We start from the raw sequence: 22,150 nt of genomic DNA, 5'->3' as shown, positions 1-22,150 counted from the left end.
CACGCGCCAGATTTCATTTTCACTGCAGCCATGTTGTATCTTCCCTCAGCCCGTCGATTCATTCTCCCTTCTGTGGTCTGTCTGATCATCTTGACGCTTGTGCATCTCATCATCCAGCAGTTAGCACCATCACGACAGAGTCTGGTTCGAGCAGCACAAAGGACTCAGAGATTTGGAACCTACATTCCCTCTCAACAGGATCATGTCTTGTTCGACCAGAACAACCCTACCTACCTCTCCTCTCATCCTCCATTCCAACGAACAGAAGAACAAGCTACATCGACGACCTTCCCTCCTATCCACCCCCGACTCGCTAATCTCCTCCAATGCCCAGCTGGAACACTCAATCCCACGACCTTCCACCTCCGTCTCCCAAATCCAATCCTCAACATTAGCATGATCCCACCATCAACTCCATCCCACGATCCCACCCTCCGCTTCTTCAATCCCGCCATCATACCTCTGCCTCACTGGTCCGGAAAAACAACTTACGTTCTAGTCACCCGACTAGTCACCGCCGGGCACCACCAAGAATCCCACATCTGTCTCGCCGACATCTGCTCCCCTCCATCGCGAAAAGGCCAATCCCAGCGATTACCAGCCGACGTTCGAATCTGCACCGACGACGATCTCACCATCCTCGGTTCCCAGGGCGGTATGCGCTGTACTACACCGCCACATAAGATCAACATCCCATCCACACCAGCCCATTCCTGCTCAGGAGCATGGCTTGCCTTTCCAGATATTCCTGGTTTCCACGATCCACGCGTTTTCTGGTCCGGGAAAGGCGAGCCGTTAATACTGATCAACAGCGCAAGTCAATATGGCTGTGTGGGTTTGTGGATCGTTGATCTAAGACCGCTTTTTCCCGAGTTGGGGGATTTGTTGAAGAGGGAGGGACGGAGTGTGTTGGACTCGTCTCGCGCGATTAGTTATGGGTCTTTGACCGAGATTACGAGGAATCCAAGCGGGAGCAGAAGTCCAGTCGAGAAGAATTGGATGCTTTGGTTTCCGAATCGAGAGGATGCGTATGTTCAGTTTGATTTGCTCGGTGGTGGAAATTCTCTATCGAGAGATACATTATCCGGAGGATCGAGCAACAAGAATACAACAGGGATAGTACATGACGAGCGTCGAAACGGTCCAAAGAGCCCACAACGACGAACAAAAGGAGGCCGTACCTTTGCCAAACTCATCGGAAATGGCTACACAACACCAAACCTCACCTCGCCACATGAACAATCCTGTTTCGACACAGACTTTGAACACTACCCTCTTCAAACAGACAAACCATCCATCCATCCCATCTCTCCCATCTCATCATCAAAAGCCAATCACACACACGACTCACTCGGACAGAAAGGTCATTGGCATCAAGGTTCCAATTCACTACGATTGATTCTATGTACCAGAGTGGAAGCTCGACGAGGGGAATGTGACGAGGATGACAACAACAATCGCGATCATAACACTCATAACTCCACCACCTCCAAATCCATCACCCCCAGCCTCTCGGTGCATTTCGCCATCATCAACCGCAAATTCTCCAACTTGATGGATCTTCCCCTTCGATATGAACGGTATATCATGGTCTGGGAAGGAAAAGCACCGTTTCGAATCCTGGGTGTCAGTCGCTGGCCTATAGTTTGGCGTGACGAATGGGTTCGACCATGGAGTTTTGATGAGAATTTTCGGGGTGATGGACATGGAAGGCAGGGATTTGAGAGGAAAAATGGGTCGATGAGGCGGAGAGGAGATGAAGAAGATGGGAATTGGGAGAAGCAGGACACTCTTCGTGACTCAGACTCGGAATATGCATATGCATATCATCAATATGCATCTTTCACATATACACCATCCTTGGCGTGGTCATGGATGCCACATTCATCCGGCACAGCGTTTGAAAAGGGACGTCGACATGAAGATCAAGACCAAGATCAAGACCAAGACCAAGACCAAGACCAAGACCAAGACCAAGACCAAAATCATGATCAGGAATCATCCAACACCCACCATACCAACCAATTCCAACCTGAAGACGACGCTTTATACCTATCTCGTCTAGGCACTGGATATCTAGGTGACGATGTATTGGTTGGCGTTGGTCTCGACGACGTGAAGCAGGGGTTTGTGCGTGTTAAAGTGGATGACTTGATTTCATGTTTGAGACTGTGTCCTGGTATAAAGAAAAAGGGGGAGGAGGTGATTGATGAGTGAGGTGTAATAGAATGCAGGGAGGAGACTCTTTTATGGGTTTATCATGTAGATATATGAATGAGTATAGATGAGTATGAGTATGAATGTGAATGACTATAGAGTGATGGGGAAAAAAGGAATAGGAATGAACGTATTACTTTTTTCGCACCATGATACCCAAGTCCTCCTTACCATCAGATCTTGATCCCCTTCTTCCTTTGCGATTACTCCAATCCGATAAGTCACAGGCTATTCTCCTTCGTCAAGTCTTGAATCAAAACTTGGCGACCACTTTTCAATGGCATCTTGTGATGAAAAAAAACAAGAAAGTCGGAAAATCACAAGAGGCAGAACAACAAAAGAGCCGCCGACCAAGAGCAGCACTCGCTGTCCTAGCGAAACCCAGTGAGCCATTGCAATCATCGCTTTGCGAATCAAATCGAGTTCCCAATCAAGAATGAATGCATATCGCGTGCTCGCTGCGCTCAATATCAGCGGTCTTGATGTGGTCATTTAGTCATTAAATCATTCATCCATTCATCCATTCGTTCAGTCTCGAGAAACTGTCGAGACTTTTCAAAAATATACTAATTTGGAGGGGAGGGGGAATAACAAAACGAAGAAGTTGAGATGTCGCTTGCACGAATATCGGATATCGGATATCGGATATCGAATATCGAATACCGAGTCCAGTCGACTCAGGTTGATCGATCTGGCCGGTAATTGAGAAGAATGTCTTCCTTCATGGCTAATCGTCGTCATGCTTCATACGGTGCCTGCTGTCCTCATGTATCGGTCAAAGGCTTGTTGTCTGGCTTGGTTTCCACGTCCGAGATCAAGATCAAATTTGTCGACTGGTCTGTCATGAGGGACTCGTTGGTGACTTGCTCGGACGGTAGATCCATTATCTGTGCTGGAGCTGATGGTTGTATATGCTGTTCCGGTATCATTTCTTCCTTTTGTTCAATGGTCGTGTTTGCCTCGGGGAGTTCACAAGAAACAGGTGCGTCGATTGGCGGCTCCTTATCTGTGGCTGTATCATTGTTGTTCTCAGCTGTATTTGCAGTTGTCGTTGCCGGAACTGGTTCTGGCTCTTGTTCTGGAGCCGCAGCAGCGGGCTTCTGAATCTCACTCTCACTCCCATTCGATGCTTCACCCTCAGTTGGTTGCTCGCCACTGGAGTCGGGGGCATTAGCTGCAGATCCTGAATTCTCGACAACTTCCTCAGCAGCAGCTTGTACGTTATCCAAGGCACTTTTGGCCACATCATCGCGATCCAAAGTTGGCGGAACAATACCATCATCCTCTTTGGAAGGGAGAACCACCTTGAGACCAAGATCGGCTTGTTTGCTATACACTCGAAGCCCAACAATGCAGCTGGCATTCCATGGATTTCGGTTGGGGTCCTTTTTCTTCTCATCGTCCCCATCTTCAGTGTTGTCTGCCGGCGTTGGATTGGCGGGTGCCACCTCTACATGCGATCCGGGCGTTCTGGTACCTGTTGTGTTGGGGGTGGAGATGCCAGAGCTTGACAGGGACTGTATAGTAGATGCAGACGAGGAAGAGCCAGGATGTTGTCCTTTTTGATGGGCCAGGTCGTAGAGCTTCCCGATCTGCGTGATCTTATCTCGTCTTCCAATGTTTTGGCGAATTACAGTCTCGACATCTTCAAGTCCGCTGTTGGATGCCTCGATCTTGACCAGAACTGTATATGTACCTTTGCTCAAGAAGACTTCCACGTTGACGGACCGCTGCAATTCATAGTTGAGCTTGCTACGTGCAATGTATTCGTCGTCCTCGTCCTCGTCCTTTTGAACTCGGAATTGTAGTGTAAAGTTGTATTTTCCTTGCAATCCTTTAAAGTACCGGTCGTCGAGTTGAGACAGCACAATCACGGCTTCAGTGTCTTCGGGCACATCGATGCTAAAGTGGTTGGTTTGATAATCCAGGGGACTCCAAGGGACTTGGACGGTCATCCATTGCTGGGCGACATGCCACTCTGGACCAAAAATTCGAGTGCGGTCAATGTATTTATACTTGCTGAGCATGTCTTTGTATGTCATCCAGAAGATTCCGTCGTCGCCAAATTTATGATTAAGGATCCTGAGCCAGTCCGAGGTCCATTCTTTTGATCCATCACTCCAAGCACCACACCACTCTTTACGGCCCCAGGGGTTGCGGATCTTGACGAGTCGTTGCCCGTGACCTTCATATGTGTCAAGAACGGCGTATGCATGCTGACTGACGATTCCCGATCGTCTTTCTTCGCGAACTTGCTCGTTGGCTCGTAGATATGGTCTCCACCTGTGTGAGGAATTAGGGATGAGGTTCTGTCAGGTGTGATGGCGAGAGAACGTGGGAGAAGACTGACTCGCGATATCTAGCTGCTGCGCAAGAGAACAAGAAATCCTTTCCGATTCTCGAAAGTTCATTCTTCCAGAACTCGTCAGCAGAAAGGATGTTGGTGGTATATATTTCAGTGGTGACTCCACCGGTCAAATCTTCGATTGCTTCACTATAGATGTATTAGTGGCAGACGCTAATATTGATGGATCTAGAGAAAGCAATGTTTGTGATGACATACCCAGTCTGACCGCCTGAAATAGCTGCATAGTCACCATGAGCTTTAGCGTATGCTCTGTTCGACTTGGTCAGTCATAAATTCGACGATTGCTTGGATTATAAGATTCATACTTCTCGAGTAGGCTGACCCAGGTCTCATTCTGGTCTCGACATTGAGCAAAATAAAGGGCTTGCGAGCCTCTCTGGAATAATTCCTGATATTGGCCTTCTTGATCAACTCGCCTAACTCCATACTGGCCAAGAACTACATCTCCGCTCTCGTCGTAGGCTGGGGCCCGCAGGTAGAGTTTGTCATCAATGATACACTGGTGCCATTCTCCGTCTGTGTTTGAATAGAGTTTAGTGATGATTGAGAGGTCAAGAGGAATTGACGTACCTCGATGGAAGACGAATCCATAGACACCGACAGTTTGGTCTTGAATGACACAAACACGATCGATGAATTTCTGGTCGCAGCCCAACACGGAAAGCGCTGCCAGGAACCAACAGTCTCTAATAAGATACGGTCAGGAGACAGGTACTCTTAGAGTGAGGAAATATAGTGGATAAAGTACCCTGCATAACCCTGCATAATATCATCGGTGGAGACGCCGCCAACATAAAATTGGGGGTTTTCAAAGATGTCCTTTGAGAGGTCAGCGAGTCCAGGCAGGTGAAAGTATCAACCTACAGTCACACGTTTTGCATCTGCCGGATATCCTTTCTCCTCGTCATCATCACCACCAAGACCGTTCAGGCAGTCCCTCATTCGTGTGATTTTGAGGTCACGTTCAAGATCCCAACGACTGTCGGTGTATCTCTGATTGGCTTGACGACACTCCTTGATAATGCGCTTGACGTCCCGAATACAGGCATCTCTAGCATTTTCGTAGGATGTGACAGCGCGATGAGCAGTCTCACCCTCCAACTTGGTGGCCAAAAGACCCTTGTCGGTGATGCGGTCTGGCAAGATTCGCGTGACCTGACCTGTATATTCTGGATCGAAATTGTTCCAGAACTTCCTCATCTTGTCTTGAGGGTGAGGTTTTGGTTTCTTGGCCGCAGGTGAGGCTGGAGGCGGGGCTGGAGTATCTGGCACGAGCATGAGTTTGATGGTCCTCCCACCCCCAAGCACAAGACCAGGATCATTTGTGGCAGGTTGATCGTCCAAGGGTTCGATGTCGACCTTGAATGGGAATTCTTCTTCTTGGGCTGGCACTGAGCCGTCATAATTCTGACCATTAACATACTCCATGATTGCTGGTGTTCCTGTAAGACCCTGCTATGTTCACAAAGGAGACGATACCAATGTCGTTGCGAACGCCAGAGAGTCACATATCTCGAGGGTTCTGAGGAACCAGAGACCGGAAAATGATCCCAGATGGCAGCTCAGGGAAGGTGAGATGGAAGAACGTCTGACGATCAGGCTGTTGGGAACTGCAGGGTCTTTCTAGACATGTCGATCCGGGCCGGAGCAACAAGGCTTAGATAAGAATGGCAGTTTGACCCATGATTCGAGAATTTGAGCCTTGAGGGTGCAGTCGAGCAACAATGGCCCATGATTGAAGCAGCCGGTCGCATATGGCGCATCAAAAGTGAGGCTTAGCGAGGTTAGCGTGGCGGGGAGGCGTGTTAGACGCTTAGTCGTTGAGAAGAATTGAGCTAGGGTTCACGAAGGAAGTTGTTGAGTGGTACACGTCCGTCGAGATGGATAGGCGACCAATCCAGACCTCGTCCAGAAGGGGACAGGGTCTCGGACGGTCTGATAGAGGGAACTGGCGCTGGGGCCAAGTATCGGTGAGTGATGCGGCGACGGAGAGGGCTGGCCCATCTTTTCCTGCAGAAGTGACGGATTAGTCGTGAGAGAATTGTAGTCTCAAATCAGCTGGACCAGGAGGGACATGTCACTCGTTTATTGGAGAGGGTTGTATCCAAGGATCGAGGAGCATGACAAAGATCAGGCAACACAGGACTTGGGATGAATGCGATTTGGGGGTTGAAGATGGGAGGTTGGGATAGGGACGAGATGGATTGGTAAATGGCTAGGCAACAGGAGGAATGGGATGAGCGAGGAGGGCAAGAGGTCACCGAGGGTGGGATTCATCATTCAACTGTGTGCTTGTGCACATCGGTTGGATTGATGGTCTGGAGCCTTGGTACTCATTAAATTAGTAGTATGCGTATACGAATAAGCCCGAGGATAATGAGTTTAAGGACCTCTCGGCCCCTACGAGGCTCATTCGCACAGAAGAGGTACCTAAGCTATCAGTGACAGTGCTCCGACAGCGGGCCAAGGGCCGATATTGTTGTATCTTGAATTGCAAGAGCCATGAGAGGCTCCTAAATTCTGCACTGGGATGCGGAGGCCGGAGGATTAGCGGGCAGTAGGCAATTCTGGGGAAGATGTGTGGATGGGTTTTGCCTGAGGCGATGGGGCCGAGGGGCCTCGGGCCAAGGGGCCAGACCTCGTTAGGCTTGAAGGGTCGTTGATTGTTGTCGATAAGCCAGTGACTGCAGTTATTACTTAAGGTCCCTATAAGTATTGACCCAACTACGCCTGTGCTCATCGTCGTCCGTGGCTTAAACGGGGATTGTACTTGATTAGGGCAATGGTGCCAGCCTCTAATAAGCCATCAACCTCTTCTAGACTGGATCTCTGGTATATCCTATTTCCAGCGATTAATGACTGAAGAAAAAGGAACAGAGTGTGGTGGTTGAACCTTGGGTGAACAACCCGAACGACACTGTTGACAATTATGGATACCTCATTCTGCGACTCTCCGCGTGGCATGTCTGCCTAAGGAGTTGAGCCCGAGGGCCCCTTGGCCCACATCCACCACCGAGAGATGCCTATCGTACTCGGACCCAGATGGATGATTAATGTGTCCATCCGTCTTGGTTATTAGAGCAATTTTGCTTGCTGCTTTAACGAGTGTCTTGTGATTTGTGGTCATTTCAGTATGCCAGGACTTGAGTCAAAAAGGTCTCAGAGTCTGTCCTGATACTATTCATATGGTGTTGAACGCCAACACCTTTGCATAAGGGTTGGTAACATCTCCCAGCCTCCTGTACACTGCAGAGCCTTACCTTTGGCTATAGATAGATGGGCTTCCCCCTAGCACTGAGGAAGCCCCAAGCAACTCATTCACCTCAATCTTTGACACATCTAAGCCCGGGCTTCTGCTTTATCATTCGAAAACTCATGATGGCCCCTCTCAAGCGCTTTCTCGTCTTCTATCTTGATCTCAATCTGGGCATCAATAGGAGCATCAATTTTCGTGTTGAATTCGGATTGTGTTTCTCTCAAGAATGCGCAAGCTGCACCAGTTAGCATTCAAACGACCTCAACTCCTTAGGGACCCGCTTACCAATAAGGGCCACCAAGGAACATGCAGCAGCAAACACGAAAACATATCGAAAAGCGATCGCATAAGCTTGCTTCATCGCGGTAGCTGCAGCAGCGATAATCTCCGGAGTGGTCTCTGGCACTGCAGTCGCTGCCTGCATGTCACCGATCGTCAAAGCGCCTAACAGAGGCGCGATTGCATCCTCTGCCAACCCTAGAGGAATTACAGCAGCGGCAACCTTTGGAAACAAGTTTTTGGTGAGACCATTGGCAAAGATGGCGTTGGATGCAGCCGCGCCAGCAGAGCCCCCAACACTGCGTATTGACAACATGAGGCCAGATGTAATGGCTATCAGCTCTGGTGGGGTCGAGAACTGAGCTGCCGTGACCAGAGTCGTGATGCAGAACCCTAAACCCATGCCGCAAAACACATTATAGCCCCAGTAGTGAGCTTGAGGGGTGTTTTCGTTTGACGTGGCCAAAAGGATGAAAAAGATCAGGAATGAGACAAACCCGACCATTGACGGCCCCCTCACTGTTCTGGACCTGTACACATAGTACCCTGCTCCAAATGATGCGACCAGAAAAACAACAAAAACCACATTATAACAGAGTGCCTGTTCAAAAGGGTTCATCGTAGGGGCATAGAAGACGCTGAGCGAGAATGGGACAAAGACATTTGCTGCCATAAACGACAATCCCTCGATGAAGATACATCCAATGGCGATAGGGAAATTCCTGTGGTGAAAGAGGTCGTGATGCAGCAGACCATCCCTTCGAAATCTCCAAGCATAAACCACCAGAACAACTATGAGAAGGCAACCGATGAGAAATGGAGCAAGCACATGTACATTTGTCCAGGGGTAAGGATTTTGGGACCAACTGAGACCCAGACAAAACAAGACCAGCCCTCCTGTCATCAGGATGTATGCAGCCCAGTCAAGAGACTTCAGTTTCTGGCCAAGTGACAGCTCAAGCTGTAACTTGGTCGGAGCTGAATTGTAAAGAAAGGTGCAGGCCAGTGCAGAAAACGCATACACTCCAGCACAAATGGCAAAGTACGTTCGGAATCCAGCAGGGTTATAGCGTGTCAGGCTTCCACCCAAGCAAAGGCTGAAGATTGAGCCCAAACCCACAGAGGAATTCACCGTAGCCTGAGCCCAAGATCGATATTTTCGAGGAAGGACCTCCGACGCGACTGTGTGCATGAGGCAAGATGCTGCAGACGAGACACCGCCCAAGCAGAAGCCTGCGATCGCCATGTTCATGGATGTAGCACGGGCGACCACCACGCACCCTACGCAGCCAAATATTGCAGCACCGACGATGAACCATTTTCGACCCCAGTAGTCTGCCGCTTGAGCTAGCGGCGGCGATAGAGCAGCGATGAATATGACAATGACTGATGCGGGCCATGCAGCAAGGCTTGCTCCACCGATGACTGACGCAATCGTCCGGGCAAAGGCGCCTGCGCCAACAAGAATGGTCAATTGAGCAAAGTAGTTGCTATTGACCGCCTGAATATGTAAGAAACTGAATACAAAATGAAGGCTGGGTGGATTTACCAAGATGAGTATGATGGTCTTCAAATGATTCCAATATGTCTGAGTTTCTGGCTCGGGAGTCTCCTCCACTTCGTGCCGAGTTACTGTGTCTTCTTTGGCCATTTTGATATTCAGTGAAATATCGTGGTCAGTGGTCATGGGCAGCAGGATGGCGGATCTAGCAACTCTTTATGCGCGGGTCCCCTGACACCAGGTTCACCTCCTTGCGGAGGAACCTGGGGGTCGACTGGAGACCCCTCATACGGTGCTGACTGGAAGAAAGCTGTGTAACCACACGATTTACTATACAGGAGGTCTCAAAGACTCGGACACGCTTTTCATGATAAATACCAGGTATTGTAACAGCCTGACCCACACGCCATGCTAGTTGACCACGTCCTTGACACAGTTCACAGTAGCAAGTACCTGAGAGATTCTTTAGACATCTTGGCTGTTTTCGTACCGGATCCCCTGCTTCCGAACGTTCTGAACGCACATTTTGTTCACAAATATATTAGTACTCTTCTATCACCGCTTCTATAAGATGCACGAATGAAGTGGAGCTCAGGATCTTGGTGCGGGACCCCAACCAGTCTCTGGGGTTTCTGGGGTTTCTGGGGCGCCTATGCGGGACCCCAGACAATATCTGGGGGATCAAAGCAATAAAGCAATTCGCTTAGAATATGTTTCGATCCTATTCGACAAAATCAGCATGTATGCTCGGGTGAATTTGAAATTTGAACTCTGTTCCACGGCTATATCACTTGAACCTGGAGCCGGGATCCGGGATCCGAGATCCGCATAGAGAGTGATTGAGGAGCAAAGTAGATGTAATCTGGGCATTTCGCAATCCGTCGGAATATAAAAGGGACCTCCTGTGCTCTGGTCTCCGCCGGGTGAAGGATGGATCGGTGAAACCCCCTCCTAAAGCCATCACTTTGCAGTCACTTCGTCCATTATGTCGCTTCTATCAAAGCTCAAAGACCTACAGCCATGGGAGCACCTAGCATCCCATCGCTTTGAAAATGGTGACAAAGTAAAGCTGCTAGCACTTGGAGTAATTGTCCTTCTGGTAATCAAAGTGGTTGTACAGGTAAGAAAGAGCTGCTTTGATTCATGTTTCTACAAGACTAAGCAGCGCCAAAGGCTATTTACAACACCTTCTTTCATCCATTGGCAGCAGTCCCTGGTCCTTCGCTGGCTAAAATATTCGAATCATACCTTGTCCCAGCCCAGGCGGGTCTCCACCGAGCGCAGGTAGGTCTAGTAATCCACTTGGTCAGCTCCCCATCTACTTAGATGACGGTGTTAACATCTGTGCAAGACGTTGCGGAGTCTACACGACAAGTATGGCTCTGTTGTTCGCGTTGGAACCAACGAAGTCTCGGTATCCGACTGGACTGCATATCGTTTGATATACGGCCAGAAGACAAGCAGCAAAAGACCCCTTTTCTACGAGGCCACCAAGTTGGCGGGTCACGATAATGTCTTCACGTTTATCTCGAAACCAGCACATTCCGCTCGTCGTAAACTACAGAACCCAGCTTATTCGCTACAAGCTGTCCTCAATAACGAAAGCTTCATAGCCGAAAAGGCGGATATTCTGATCAAGCGCATGATCAATGCGAGTGATGGCTCCAAAGTCACCGAGGCGGCAGCTGATGTGTTCAAATACAACGGTCTCTTCAGCTTGGAGGTCATTCTGAAATGCGCCTATAACCGAAATTACGGCGAATCACCCGAGGGAGAAGCCTTGAAGCTGCTCCGGAACATGGATTCGAGCGCCGTGGGGATTCAGATACAAGCTGCTCTGCCCTGGCTAAGTCGGTCAATCGCGAAATACCTTCCAGGCATTGCGGGCACCTCGTTTCAATCATGGGATGTCTGGCAAGAGATGACTACAGCATTGGTCGAAAAGTTTCAGCACGAGGAGCTCGCTGCCGATACAATCAGACAGCAATTCATGATAACACCCATGATCGTCAACGAAGATAGCTTTTTAGGACGCAAAATCACACAGGAAGAACTCATCGAAGAAATGATGGCTCTCACTTTTGCAGGTAGCGGCACTACTTCGTCCACTCTCACGTACTTGATGTATTCCCTAGCCCGGGATACCAAGACACAAGAGCGGCTGCGAGAAGAGCTGTATGAGTCTGGGGAGAGTTTCAACGAGCTAAAAGACCTCCCAATTCTGAATGCCGTTATCAAAGAGACCATGCGGCTTTATCCTACAATCATATCAACACTACCCCGTGTCCTGGACCAATCGGTCGTCGTGGACAAGGTCGTCCTCCCCAAAGGGACGGTGGCCGGTATGCAGAACTATGTTCACCACAGAGATGCCAAATTGTTCCCTAGTCCGGACGAGTTCTTGCCCGATCGTTGGCTCAAAGATGGGGAGCACGTCAAAGACATGAATAACGCCATCACTCCGTTCTCACTGGGACCACGAAACTGTATAGGCCAAAACCTGGCCAGGGCGGAATTGTACTTGGCCACTAGCAAGGTTTTCCGGAAGCTGCGCCTCACACTACATGAGTCGATGACTGAGTGGGATATGGAAATGGAAGACCGTTTCAACATCGCTCCGAAAGGGAGAAGATGCTTGTTGAATGTTGAAACGTTGGGCTAATAGAGCCACTGTGTTATCAATTGGTCTTTGCTAGTCAGGTTGTGGCTGGCCATCGACATCAACAGGTCAGGGGTAGATCCGTTTTAGGTCGTTGCTCGCTACCTCGCATGAACCTTGAATCAAGTAACCCTGATTTAGACAACCTCAGCAAGACTGGTAGAAGAGCAGGGTTGAACATGTGACCGTTTCGTATACAGGAGACAGAGCCTCGCATAAGTCCTGACAAGGGCGGCAACACCCTCTAACTACATCAGGCTAAGGTAGAGTCAGCATTAGCCGTAGTGTGACAGATTTCAAATGACAAACTTATAAGGAAACTGGCCCACATCCACCAACTGGAGATGCCTATCGTACTGTACCCATATGGATGATTACTATAGCACCCATCCACCTTGGTCACAGCCTCGGCCGAACACCTCCGAGCCTTGTCCACCATCGTTCAACAAGCAAACATCTACACTCAGAGAGCTATATGCTTAGAGTCATGCCGGTGTAAATGCCAGTTCTTACATAAAGATATACTCCGTATAGTTGTAGCATCTTCTACGGGAACTCAACATACCAGTAGGTGAACAAGTGGTCAAACCGCCAAAGAATTCCATCTACTCAAGTAGCCTCGCGTCATACACCTAAACTCCGGGCAAAGGTCTAATCATACCTAGGTACCTAAGTACCAAAAACCTCGCCTGCAGACCATAGCTAGGTGGTGATTAGGTGCACTTATGCCTACCTCATCCCTTGGCACCTCTTAATTCCGCCGTCTCCCCTCTAAGTAGACCCTTTTTGCAGCAATTCGGCCTTCCCATGCATGTCACCAGCTACTAATAATCCCTTCCTAAGCCAATAGAAGATGCTACAGTAGCAACAGTACCGTCATTCATCCGCCTGCGCCTGCACTTCCATATTTTTCTTTCCCCACAGCATCTTTGACTGCGGCTTCATCCACCGACGACCACGCAATACCTCCACCGCCTGTCCTTGTCTCAACTTCCTCACCTCCTCCCTTTCCTACCTATATACACTTCTTTCGAACCCTCCTCCCCTCCTCGTCTTCGTCGTCCTTCCCTTGTCCTGAAATATATGGTTGCTCTCCCACCTTCCACCAATAGATGAGGGGCTTTGACGGATCGCAGTCTGTATTGACTGCCGCTGGACGTTTTCCACCCCAGCTGGAATTGACAGCATCACCACACCTGCTCCAGAATAATCCTCTATGTGGTGATCCAGAGGGTTGGGGCCCAGTCAGCTTGCTTCGTTGGGATTTCACACCATGTTTCCTCGACCTGTGGATCATCGGCGTCGCCCTTTGGGGTCTGATCTTTGGAGCAGGTGCATTGTGGTATCTCTTTACCAAACGCTCTGCACAGGAAGTTCCTAAGAACTGGCACTTCTATGCGAAACTGTACCTCCTCTACCGCCTTTGCCTCTTCTCCCATCATTCTGCTGACTCCATCTCAGTTCTATCCTCTCCGCGATACTCCTTGCCACTGCCCTCCAAGCTGCCCTTCAAATCGAACAACTCCCTTCAATCTGGTTCAGAGACATCAGATTCTACACTTCCATCGTAACAATCTTCTCCCTCGGCGTTATCTTTGCTGTACAATACCACGAGCACTCGAGGTCGAGAACCCCAAATGGAGTCGTTCTCTTTTACTGGGTCTTCTTCATCCTCGCCTATGCCGTCAAGCTGCGCTCTTTGGTCGCAAGAAAAGCTTACCTCGATCGTCTACCCTACTTTGTTACCTTCAACGCAACTATTCTTCTCGCCATCTTCGAATTCCTCCTCGAGTATGCGGTTCCCAAGAAACAGAGCCCGTACGACGCTCTTGGTGCCGAGGATGAATGTCCCGCCGAGTACGCCGACGTTTTTTCCATCCTCTGGTTTAGCTGGATGACCCCAATGATGAAGTTTGGCTATACAAACTATCTGACTCAGGATGATTTGTGGAATTTGCGCAATAGGGATACAACAAAGACCACGGGAGAGAGCCTTCAACATTCTTGGGAACGAGAGCTCGAAAAGAAATCTCCAAGCCTATGGATTGCCCTGGCCAGGTCCTTTGGCGGACCCTATCTCCGTGGCGCCATGATCAAAACCGTCAGCGATTGCCTCGCCTTTGTTCAGCCTCAATTGCTCCGACTCTTGATCAATTTCGTCGAGTCTTACAAAACCGGCCATGAACCTGAGCCCGCCATCCGCGGTGTGGCTATTGGCCTGGCCATGTTCGCCACCTCCATGGGCCAAACTGCCGCACTTCATCAATACTTCCAGCGCGCGTTTGAGACGGGCATGAGAGTCAAATCCTCCCTCACCGCCATGATCTATGCCAAGTCGTTACGACTCTCCAACGAGTCTCGTGCCACAAAGTCCACCGGTGACATCGTCACATATATGAGCGTTGATCAACAACGTCTTGCTGATCTCGCCCAGTGGGGTCAACAAGTCTGGTCCGCTCCCTTCCAGATCACCCTCTGTATGATTTCCCTCTATCAGTTGGTCGGTGTTTCATGCTTTGCTGGCGTCGCTGCCATGATAATCATGATTCCCATCAACGGTTTCATCGCCAGATTCATGAAGAAGCTACAGCTCTCGCAAATGAAATACAAGGATCGCCGTTCCAGATTGATGACCGAGATTCTCAACAACATGAAGAGCATCAAGCTGTACGCTTGGGGCTCCGCCTTTACGGAGAAGTTGAGCCATGTCCGCAATGATCTCGAGCTCAACAACCTCCGCAAGATCGGTGCTGCTCAGTCTTTTGCAACATTTACGTGGTCCTCCACCCCCTTCTTTGTGTCATGCTCCACTTTTGCCGTCTTCGTTTTGATCAACGACAAGCCCTTAACCACCGATCTGGTGTTCCCAGCTTTGACCTTGTTCAATCTGTTGACATTTCCTTTGACGGTCCTGCCCATGGTCATCACAAGTATCGTCGAGGCTAGCGTCGCGGTCGGCCGCCTGACTACCTTTTTTACAGCCGATGAATTGCAAGACGATTCCGTTCGAATGATCGATCAGCCTTCTGCAAACAAGGGCGACGTGTCCGTATCGATCACAGATGCCACCTTCACTTGGGACAAGAACCAAGACCAGACTGTGCTCAAAGACATCAATTTCAAAGCAAACAAGGGCGAACTGACCTGCATTGTGGGACGCGTTGGCGCCGGCAAATCCTCGCTCTTGCAGTCACTCCTCGGTGATCTCTGGAAGATCAAAGGCGATGTCGTGGTCCGTGGAAGAATCGCGTACGCCGCACAATCCGCCTGGATCATGAACGCCACCGTCAAGGAGAATATTGTCTTTGGACATCGGTGGGATCCCCACTTTTACAACCAAACCGTCAACGCCTGCGCCCTCGCCGACGACTTTCGCCAACTTCCCGATGGTGATCAAACTGAAGTGGGAGAGCGTGGAATTTCCCTTTCAGGTGGCCAGAAAGCTCGGTTAAGCTTGGCCCGAGCGGTGTATGCGAGAGCAGATGTATACATACTCGACGACGTTCTGTCTGCCGTCGACCAACACGTTGGCAGACACTTGATCGACAACGTTCTGGGACCTAACGGTCTTCTCAGCGGGAAAGCCCGAATTCTAGCCACGAATGCGGTGAATGTTCTGAAGGAGGCGGATTATATGTATCTCATTCGCGAGGGAGTCATCTTTGAAAAGGGAACGTATCTCCAACTCATGGCCATGCGTGGAGAGATAGCTACATTGATCAAGTCCACGACTACAGATGCCGGACAAGAGTCTGATGGCGAGAGGAGCCCTAGCATCGAAGGGCTCGACTCGGATGATTCGGCGACCGCAGTCGCAAGTGCGGTGCTTGAGCAATTGGACGCCGAGGAGGCCGAAGAGTCACGACAGGAAGTCGGCGGGCTGGCTCCCATCCGACCTGGACCGCTGGGACCATCTACTGCCAGGAAATCGAGCTTCAACACGCTGCGAAGAGCGTCCACCGCCAGTTTCCATGGTCCCATGGGACGCACTAATGATGAAGAGGCTGGGCAAAAAACGAAGCAGAGCAAAGAGACTTCAGAACAAGGAAAAGTCAAATGGTCTGTCTACACCACTTACGCCAAAGAGAGCAACCTCATCGCAGTCGGCATCTATTTTGTGGCGCTGTTGGCCGCACAGAGTGCCCAGATTGGTGGGAGTTTCTGGTTAAAGAGATGGTCGGAAATCAATGAGAAGTTCGATTCAAACCCGCAAGTGGGTAAATATATTGGTATCTACTTTGCATTTGGTATCGGCGGCGCAGCACTCGTGGTGATACAGGTAAGGAGGACTGCGAGCTTTCCCAAGGGATTTTTGCTGATCAGCACAGACGTTGCTTCTCTGGATTTTTTGTTCGATTGAGGTTTGTCAGTCGACGAGATGAGGGCACCACATACTTACAGACATGTAGGCTTCTCGAAAACTCCATGATCGAATGGCGCATGCCATCTTCCGTTCACCCATGAGCTTCTTTGAAACGACGCCGATTGGCCGCATCCTCAACCGGTTCTCCAGGTATGTTTTGCAGTCTTATCCGACATGCGGCATGATACTGACTCGTTGACAGTGATATATATCGTGTGGATGAAGTGATCGCGCGTACCTTCAACATGGTAGGTTGTACCACGTTTGCATCTCCAACAGGGCTGATCCGCGTAGCTTTTCGTCAACACTGGGCGGGCTTTTTTCACCATTGGAGTGATAGCTGCATCTACCCCGGCATTCCTGATTCTGGCGATCCCCTTGGGCATCGTATATATCGTGTACCAGAAATACTATCTTCGTACGTCACGCGAGTTGAAACGACTTGACAGCGTCAGCCGCAGCCCGATTTATGCACACTTTCAGGAGTCTCTGGGAGGAGTTTCGACCATTCGTGCATATCGACAGCAAGCTCGCTTCACGAAGGAGAACGAGTGGCGCATGGATGCTAATTTGAGAGCGTACTTTCCATCTGTCAGTGCCAATCGATGGCTGGCGGTTCGCCTCGAGTTTCTCGGATCCGTCATCATCTTTGCCGCAGCCACGTTTGCCATCATCTCAGTGACGACCGGCAGCGGCCTGTCAGCCGGCATGGTGGGCTTGGCAGTAAGTATCCGAAGCATGCTGGGTAGCTACCTTGGACTAGGACTAATTCAGGGCAGATGTCATATGCGCTACAGATCACGCAGTCGTTGAACTGGATTGTGCGTCAAACCGTCGAAGTCGAAACCAACATTGTCTCGGTGGAGCGGGTGTTGGAATATGCCAATCTCCCCAGTGAAGCACCAGACGTTATTTTCAAAAGTCGGCCGAGCATTGGCTGGCCGGCTCACGGTCAGATCACGATCAAGGACTATTCGACACGGTATCGAGAAGGATTGGATCCGGTATTGAAGAACATTTCCCTGAGTATCAAAGCGCGGGAAAAGATCGGGGTGGTCGGTCGGACAGGCGCGGGCAAAAGTTCCCTGACCCTGGCACTGTTTCGGATAATTGAACCGACATCCGGTCACATCAGGTATGGTTGTCGTGCTCTGTGATGCCTTTGACGAGGCGTCACCCTGGGAACTGTCACTAATCACGTCATGACAGCATCGATGGTCTCAACACCTCGAGTATCGGGCTCCTGGACCTGCGGAGACGTCTTGCGATTATCCCACAGGATGCGGCGCTCTTTGAGGGCTCGGTTCGTGATAATCTCGATCCTCGACATGTGCACGACGACACAGAGTTGTGGAGCGTGTTGGAACATGCGCGCCTGAAGGATCATGTGGCGGGAATGCCAGGCCAATTAGACGGAGCGATACATGAAGGTGGTAAGTCTCGATGTTGACACCCTGTCGCGGAAACTGCACATCATTCAACGTCATGTCATGGCTAATCTGTTTGTTTGAACATTGTAGGGTCCAACTTGAGTCAAGGCCAACGACAGCTGGTGTCGTTGGCGCGGGCGTTGTTGACTCCCAGCAACATCCTTGTCCTGGACGAGGCGACGGCCGCCGTGGATGTCGAGACCGACAAGATGCTCCAGGCCACGCTCCGGAACACCGTGTTTGACAATCGTACCATCATCACCATCGCTCATCGTATCAACACAATCTTGGACTCGGATCGCATTGTGGTTCTGCAGCAGGGTAAGGTGGCGGAGTTTGATACGCCGGAGCAGCTCATCAAAAACAGGGGTCTCTTCTACGAACTGGTGCGTGAAGCAGGCCTGCTGGAGACGTTCAGTCAGCCCAAGGGCGACGAGAATGGCGTTGGCCGCTAGATGGTGGTGGCACGATGGCGCCGGGGAAGCACGATGAACATTTAGCTCAACCAGACTTTCGGTATAGATTGTCTCAGGCGGACAGATCGACGAGTACAGCAGACGCCCAAATTGTGGCGGCACGGGCGCGTTCTATGGCCAACTGTGGGCGACAGCGAGATGCAGATCGAGATGCCAAGGCCAAGGCCAAAGCCAAAGCAACATGCTTTCAACAACAGGACCCGGTTGCATGAGATCAATAGCGTCGGAGTCAGGGTGAGGTTCAGGCTACACAAGCTGCAGGCAGATCCCGGCGTGCGCGTGAGACTGGGCCAATCAACCTCGCTAGTGGGCTAGCGTCCGGTTTTTCTACGACAGCCTCATAACATCATTAGGAGGGGAAAATCAGGAGGGGAAAATCAGGAGGCGCACCGTCTCTGTTTTCGGATCATGTGTGGCCAAGGCCTAGTGGCACGCAGCCCATGTCGCAACCCATGTCTATGTCGGCATCTGGCCTGATGTGCCTGGACGCTGACTGTTGTGTTACGTTGAATGCAAAGGACCGACGGAGACTCGAGACTGAAGCAGAATTCATGTCCTTGGTCCCGCATTGTATGGTGAGATTATGTCCCCCGAATCAATGATGGGGGGACAGGTCGTGATCATGATATTGATTACGTGGAAGAGGGGAGTAAATTTGGATATTTAATCAGCTTGAATTGAGGAGTGTTGGATCAGGTATGTGATCCTGAAGTTGAGGCTGTTGTATGTACATATTGTTTTTGGAATACCAAGTCTGTGGCTGTGGTTGTGGTTGTGGTTATGGTTATGGTCGTCTTTGTAGAGTTCTCAAGGTGTTGAGGTGTCCGAGAATCAGGCAAAAGTCAAAAGTCAAAAAAGAAAATCCAAGTGTCACGGCTGTACAAACGAGCGATGATGGATGGCGTGTAGGGGTAGGGGTAGGGGTATGAGTTGGGTCGAGGGGTGCTTGGACGTAAGGGTAGATAGAGGCAGGGTAGGGTATCCCTTGTCTGTGGGACGACCAAATCCCAATTCCCAACATCACCAGAACCCTGACCTTGACCCTGACCCTGGAGTCTTTTCCCAATGTGGATAATAAATCTACGGATATCTACGGAGTAGACGGATGTTATCCATATGTCTCTGTCTCCCCCCTCCCTCTCTCCATCACAAGACGCAAGCAAAAATCAAAAATCAAAAATCCCAAGACGTAAGAAGAGGTGTGTGTGTGTGTATGTGTATGTGTGTGTGGCACAATCAATCCTCTAAGTAGGCAGATCAGACACTACGGAGTAGGTACTTTGCACAAGTTTGAACACTTTTTGTTCGGATGGATGGGGACCATGTCGTGTAACCCGCGACGCATTGCACCGCACCGCACCGCATCGCATCGCCGATTTTGGATTTTGGGAGGCGAGAGGAGAGAGGAGAGCATGGGAGATGGGAGAAGGGAATTTGCCAGTAAACAAGCAAGCAAGAACCTATTCGAGCTCTATTAGTAAGTAAATTCGGTCTTGGCTTGCTTTTTTCCTGCCATACTTTAATTTGCTTGGTTGGTTGGTTGGTAGGTTGGTTGAAGAGGCTCTGGCGAGAAGACGAATGAAGTAGATACATACTAAGGTCGCTAAGTTAGTAGGAAATGCTAAAATATCAAATTATGTACTAGTACTAGGTTGATACTTGGGTAATGGAGTAAGGAGACATGGAGGTAGGTACCTACATAGGTACCTACCTACCTTGGTACTATGTATCTACTGAAATGACGGATGGTTCAATTTCGTATGTACACAAGTACATACCTAGTACTGTATTTATTGAATTATATTAATTTGGGGAATTCTCGCTTATAAGTAAGTACCTAGACTAACTAAGTACTCCGCAAGTCATGAAAGACTAAATCGACGTCTAAGTATAATTAGGTACTTTTTATTTCTTCCACGATTCCTCCTGACCTTGGGTATTCCCACCTTGTATTGTCCAGAACAGATACTAGGTAGTATTTCATAATGCAAACACCAATGCAAACACCAAAGAAAACCAAAAGGCAGAATCAACATCATGATCCCCATCAAGATCATCCACATCTATTCTGTTGGATCAAAAGCAGAAACAAAACCACACAAAGACCCCTCGAGCCCTCCTCAGCCCTGCCCTCGACAGAGCCAAATCCGGGTCCTGGATTCTGGATTCTGGATTCTGGCTTCTGGCTTCTGGCTTCGCATCGAACCCCGCATCGAAGATGTGCAAGAACTTCCTCTAAAGGCTAGAATCTGCGCCCACCAGGACAAGCATTGGATAAGATACATGTACGTACCTTGTACTTGCATCAGCATACACGATATATGTACGTCCCTTGTACTTGCACTTGCATACACGATATATGTAGGTGCTATGTATAAACCCATGCGATTTCCGAGATCTGAACCCTTAGTTCGGCCTGGCCTCTGCACCATGTTAGTAATAGGTATAATGTATTTATGTAGCTGTGCATCAGAAGCAATCGAAATTCGAATCTCAGTGGGCGGCCACGGCGGCGTTCCTTGCTCACTCCATCCAAAGTACCTACCTTAGGTACACATACGCATACGCATGCGCATTGCCACAACCAAGTCAGGTAGGTCACGCTTCTTACCTCTCTCTCTCCATTCATTCGTCGAACCTGTCCTCTCTCTTTTCTCGCCAAACAAATTTCAGAGACTTGTCCCCGTGTCTGGTGCCGCCGTCATTGTGTCGAATGAGCTTTTTCATCTCCCAATGGTGTGCCTATTCAAGACACTCACGACCCTCTACCGTGTAACCAGCCAAGGACACTGTGTCTCTGTGAGGGTGAATGACATCTGAAGCGGCTGATTGGCCTCTGGGGAACCATCGTGTAAGACGTCAACGTATCTGGACTCCAAATGACCCAGTCGGCCATTTCAGCCCTCAACCCCACGCTGCCTTGCCAAGTCGGTCTGGTTAGAGATGTACTCCCATGACTCCGTATTCACTCGTCGCTAGGGTCGCACACTCGTGCAGATGGCCGACTGAACTGTGGTAGACCTTGGACCCAACGGGCCACTCACCTCTCCCGAGCGGAGATTTTGCAGTTGTGGCTGTAGCCAATCTCAACAATTTGAGAGTCCCAACTTCTCTGGTGAGACCAGCAACATATTCTGGAGCACAAGGCGCACATGGAGCCTAATCCAGCCACCATGGAAGAGCACAAGAGCACAAGAGCACAAGAGCCCTGGCCCTGACCCCTCCTCCGCCAGATGACCATGCATGGTCACTGACTAACCTTGCTGCTTGGTCCATTGTCTACCGGGTTCGGGCGCCGATACTAAGCAAAGATTCTGACCGCAGACCGATGATCCGAGTATGTATCAAACGCAGATCCACTCACCGTGCTTGCCCCCTTCTCTAGTTGTAGATGCTGGCATTCTTCCGGGGCAGCGCACCCACATCAAGCTGTGCAAGCTCAATCTTTGCAACGCCAGCCTCATCGCGTGGCCTTCTGGCAATCCATCGCGCCCCGTCTATTCGCTCACCTTGCAAGACAGAATCATGGTTGCGTGCATGAGGTGGACACACCCGTCCGACTTCCCCGGACCACTGCCTGACAGTGGCGAATCATTCCTTC

At 50.0% G+C, this 22,150-nt stretch overlaps 3 protein-coding genes across 4 annotated transcripts; 2 read left to right on the top strand and 1 right to left on the bottom strand.

The window, feature by feature from the left end:
- Positions 1 to 30: 30 nt before the first annotated feature.
- On the top strand, positions 31 to 2,217 carry PV10_05746 (uncharacterized protein; the record flags this gene model as incomplete). Its single annotated transcript, XM_016370462.1, has 1 exon — positions 31 to 2,217. One exon carries the CDS (start codon positions 31 to 33, stop codon positions 2,215 to 2,217), a length of 2,187 nt encoding a protein of 728 aa, XP_016222755.1.
- Positions 2,218 to 2,901: 684 nt separating this feature from the next.
- On the bottom strand, positions 2,902 to 6,013 carry PV10_05745 (uncharacterized protein; the record flags this gene model as incomplete). The annotated part of the gene is made up of 7 exons (XM_016370461.1): positions 2,902 to 4,500; positions 4,568 to 4,711; positions 4,781 to 4,834; positions 4,891 to 5,101; positions 5,156 to 5,271; positions 5,334 to 5,404; positions 5,450 to 6,013. 7 exons carry the CDS (start codon positions 6,011 to 6,013, stop codon positions 2,982 to 2,984), a joined length of 2,679 nt encoding a protein of 892 aa, XP_016222754.1. The 3' UTR covers positions 2,902 to 2,981.
- A 7,219-nt stretch (positions 6,014 to 13,232) lies between these two features.
- PV10_05744 lies at positions 13,233 to 19,460 on the top strand. 2 transcript variants are annotated; one of them, XM_016370459.1, is made up of 9 exons: positions 13,233 to 13,685; positions 13,742 to 16,559; positions 16,609 to 16,641; positions 16,690 to 16,793; positions 16,846 to 16,891; positions 16,938 to 17,366; positions 17,423 to 17,778; positions 17,853 to 18,076; positions 18,164 to 19,460. In XM_016370459.1, the coding sequence occupies exons 1-9, from the start codon at positions 13,393 to 13,395 to the stop codon at positions 18,526 to 18,528; spliced, it is 4,668 nt and encodes a 1,555-aa protein (XP_016222752.1). In that variant the 5' UTR covers positions 13,233 to 13,392; the 3' UTR covers positions 18,529 to 19,460. The 2 variants fall into 2 exon arrangements, with proteins under 2 accessions (XP_016222752.1, XP_016222753.1); XM_016370460.1 differs by having other exon boundaries at positions 13,233 to 16,559.
- The last annotated feature ends 2,690 nt before the right edge of the window (positions 19,461 to 22,150 follow it).

This window comes from Exophiala mesophila (genome assembly GCF_000836275.1).
Source record: "Exophiala mesophila strain CBS 40295 unplaced genomic scaffold supercont1.4, whole genome shotgun sequence".
Classification (NCBI taxonomy): domain Eukaryota; kingdom Fungi; phylum Ascomycota; class Eurotiomycetes; order Chaetothyriales; family Herpotrichiellaceae; genus Exophiala; species Exophiala mesophila.
Note: the sequence above shows the minus strand (reverse complement) of the source record. Positions and strands in the feature narration are given on the sequence as shown.